Below are 3,547 nucleotides of genomic sequence, written 5' to 3'. Positions count from 1 at the left end.
GGGGACCCCTTTCTGTGTTCAGACACCCTAGCCCGCTCCTGTCCCTCCGCCCTGTGCCCACCGCAGAAACTAGGAATAAGGCTGGCACTTAGAAAATAAATGCTGCTGGGGATTTATTGCTTGGTCTGGGGAGAGCTATCCCAGGCTGGCAGGGGCATGGGGGCAGGGCATGAGTGTCCCAGGGTCTCAGGAGGCTGCTGAGCCAGTCCTTTGGGGGCTTGCTGTGCAGGGTCTAGTCATAGTTGGGGCCAGAGTGGGTGAGTTGGCTGGTCATGTAACACACGGCTGAGCAGATGCCTTCTACAGTCCTCTGCTCCGTCCTCTCCAGCATGCGATTGACAGAGCGAAGGACCGAGCTGGTCCCGGCTACCAGCCCGGAGGAGAAGGCCGACCTGGCGTTCCCCAGGATGCTGGAGACGGAGCGCAGGCTGGGCCCTGGGCTGTGCAGCAGGTCTGTCACGGAGCTGTGTCCCGAGGCCAGGAGGCCCGTGGCCATGTTCATGGTGGCCTCAGACCAGACCAGGATGTCTGCCAGGGAGCTGATGGACCCCTCGCCCCCTCCCAGCAAGCTGGTCATGGAGCGCATATAGGCGTTCTCCTCACAGGCTATGGACAGACTGGGGTCCAGATGCCTTCTCCCCAGGGCCACTGTGGGGGCGCCAGGCAAGCCGGTCACACTGCTTCCTGGGGAGGGCGGGACCAGTGGAGCCTGCAGGTCTCTTGAGCAGTCTATCAAATCCCCCTCTGTCACTGCCTGGGACTCAGCCGATGGCAAAGCTTCAGTGTCAGGGTTCACGGCCTCCGGACCCTCAGATTTCTCAACAGCTTCAATGGTGTCAAGCTGGCTGTTTGCATCTGCAGTGCCCACGGCAGGCACATTTGGGGGGAACTGTGCTTCAGCACTTGGGGTAGATGGGTCTAAGTCTTGCTCCCTGTCTGGGACACCCGCTGTTTGTGGTGTCTCTTCCTTAACCAGGGAGTCACTTTGGGAAATCTGAAGACTCCGGGTCCTCCTCGAATCTCGCACCGGCCCAGCCCACACTAGGTTCTGGAGACTCAAGGATGTTTGCAGGGCATCTGGGGCGGGTGGGCCAGCTGGGCGTGGCCTCCTTGGGCTCCTGCCTGTGCCCTGCATCAGCTTCATCTTCATGCTGGTTCTTGTCCCCAGATGCTGCCGTGGCCTTGGAGGCGGCTGGCTTGATGGAGGCTGGATCTTCATCCTGCTGTTCAGTTGACCCTGCACCGCTAGCCGCTGGGCCATCTGCAGGGAGGGAGACCTGACTTTGGGATCCCACTGCAGGGCTGTCTGAAGACCTGCCGTCACTGTGCGTGGGGATGCCGGCCTCTCCCCAGGGGACAGTGGTCATCCAGGCCTTCTGTTACTTGTGCTGCTTGAGGGAGTAGTGATGGCCCTGCTGGGCTGAGTTGTCCAGGTGGTGAGGTCATAGGGGGCTGAGGGCATCTGACGATGTCACAGGCACCAGCAGAGCAAGGGTAGATGCTTTTAGTGGGCTCCGTCCCCAGGACTGTTTATAGCCAAGTCTGCCAGTGCGTAAGGAGAGAAAGACAAATACATTAGAAAAAGGTGGAGGTGTGTATGCTGGTGCAGGTGCCACAAGGAATCATGATGGCTGTGACTCTGATGAAAGAGAATGGGATGCAGTTGCTCACTTATAATAAACTAGAGGCCCAGCACGTGATTGAAATCACGCGAGGAGGCACCCCGCCTATCACCATGCGAGGAGGCACCCCAAGGGGGGGCGGGACCCACACCAGATTCACGCAGACCGGCCGCTGCAGGAGTCAGGCCAGATCGGCACTGCAGGAGGCCAGACCGGTGCCACAGGGGGCCAGGACCCGCACCTGACTCTCAGCGTGCCCTGGCCCCCCTGCCTGTGTCTGCTCCGGCGCCACCCAAGCCACCACACTGGGCTCGGGCAGGCCCCCTGCCTCTGTCTCCATCTCTGCTCCAGGCCTCACCTGTGTGCACAACCTCCTCCTGTCTGGTCGTGACCCGTTATGGAGTCCTGGCCTAATTTGCATACTACCTCTTTATAATATAAATGCTATAAGGGACCACTCCCAGCACCTTCCCAAGAAAATGTAGTCCTCTGCTCATGTACACAGTCACATCTTGTTGGGCCTCTTGTGACCACAAGGGACCTGGCCTGAGAAAAAGCCCCACATAGAGGTTGGTGGAGCCAGGGGGATTGCAGAAAAGGAGGGCAAAGCCTTGATCAAACTGCACCTGCAGCCCCCAGCCCCCAGCCCTGAGACTTCCTGTGATGGCAGGAGATTTACTTCCAAATTGCTTTAGCAAGTTGAGCCAGGGCTTGTTGTTACTAGCAGTCACAGGCAGCTTAAGGGATAACATCTAAAGTCATCCAGGGAAGCTGAGTGGTAGAGACCCCACCATCCTATCTCCCCTGAACACCCTGGCTCCTCTGGCCACTAGGGTGGTTGCTCTCGGGTCACCTCTCTCCTGCCTTGGCTTCAGACCCTCCTCCCAGGACCTCTGTCCACACTGGTCCAGAAATCACCCCACAGAGTCCCTCCCACCCCCTTCCTTGGATTCTTTCTTGGCACTGGCGTTCAGCTAAAGCAGCTGAAGCTATCTCCACAGACTAAGCACTACAGGGCTCACCATTGGAAGCAGCAAAGATTGTCATTTTGTTGTAGTGTAACCTCCATCTTACAAAGGACGCCTCAAAAAAAGGTCGAATTATAGACTCATTTATTAAAAGCCGGCGGCATACGAGGGAGCAAAAGCGCTCCAGACCTCGCAGCCCCGAATAGCTTGCCACTTCTGGCTTTTATGCAGAATATCACAAAAGTATTGATTACATCTTTGGGTCTGGAATGAGGAACCTGTTTCACGAAAAAGCATTTTTACAGAAGCAGAATTTGAGCAACTTAGTTATCTAAAGTATCTACGAATCACTGAATCAACAGGAACACATTATCTGGGACCACCTGGACAATTTAGAATAATTGTGCTGTCCAGATTCCGGGACCACTGAGTCAACCAAAATTCAGTTATCTGTAGCTACTGAGACAATTTAGGATCACTATCTGTCCTGGGTCCCAGAGGAATGTGCGTCGATGACCAGTGAGATCACAATCAATGGGATATTCAAACCGCCATCAAGGGAGTATTCAATCATACATAAGTTCAAAAAACAAAATAACTTTTAAATGAGTACAGAACCCAAAACAGCAAGGTTAAAATATTAAACAGCAATTTTTACCCAAGTATGGTTGCTACCATACTTCAATTTCTCCCCCAGAGTCTACACTAATGAGCAGAGAGCTATAAACCAATCTAGTCAATTGGCCCCTGGGCTCCCCAGTCTTTGGCTGGCTGCTCCTCAGGATGCTCCATCTCAGCTCTGGGCTCCCAGGGAAGCCTCTCTGCATATCAGCTCTGTAAGAGGGTCTCCAGGTTCTCCATCTTCCCAGAACTCCACTTCCTGCATGTTCAAGGCACAAGGAGAGAGAGTAACTTTGGTGCCATTAGCAGATGGAATGAGAATTCCACCTAGAACAT

The 3,547-nt window shown here is 54.8% G+C and overlaps 1 protein-coding gene across 1 annotated transcript; it reads right to left on the bottom strand.

The window, feature by feature from the left end:
• Positions 1 to 232: 232 nt before the first annotated feature.
• Positions 233 to 1,261, bottom strand: LOC308249610 (testis-expressed protein 44-like; the record flags this gene model as incomplete). The annotated part of the gene is made up of 1 exon (XM_080671152.1): positions 233 to 1,261. One exon carries the CDS (start codon positions 1,259 to 1,261, stop codon positions 233 to 235), a length of 1,029 nt encoding a protein of 342 aa, XP_080527278.1.
• Positions 1,262 to 3,547: the final 2,286 nt, after the last annotated feature.

The sequence above is a fragment of the Plecotus auritus genome (genome assembly GCF_963455305.1).
Source record: "Plecotus auritus genome assembly, chromosome: 5".
In the NCBI taxonomy this organism is placed as follows: Eukaryota; Metazoa; Chordata; class Mammalia; order Chiroptera; family Vespertilionidae; genus Plecotus; species Plecotus auritus.
This window is presented reverse-complemented; position numbering and strand designations above follow the sequence as displayed.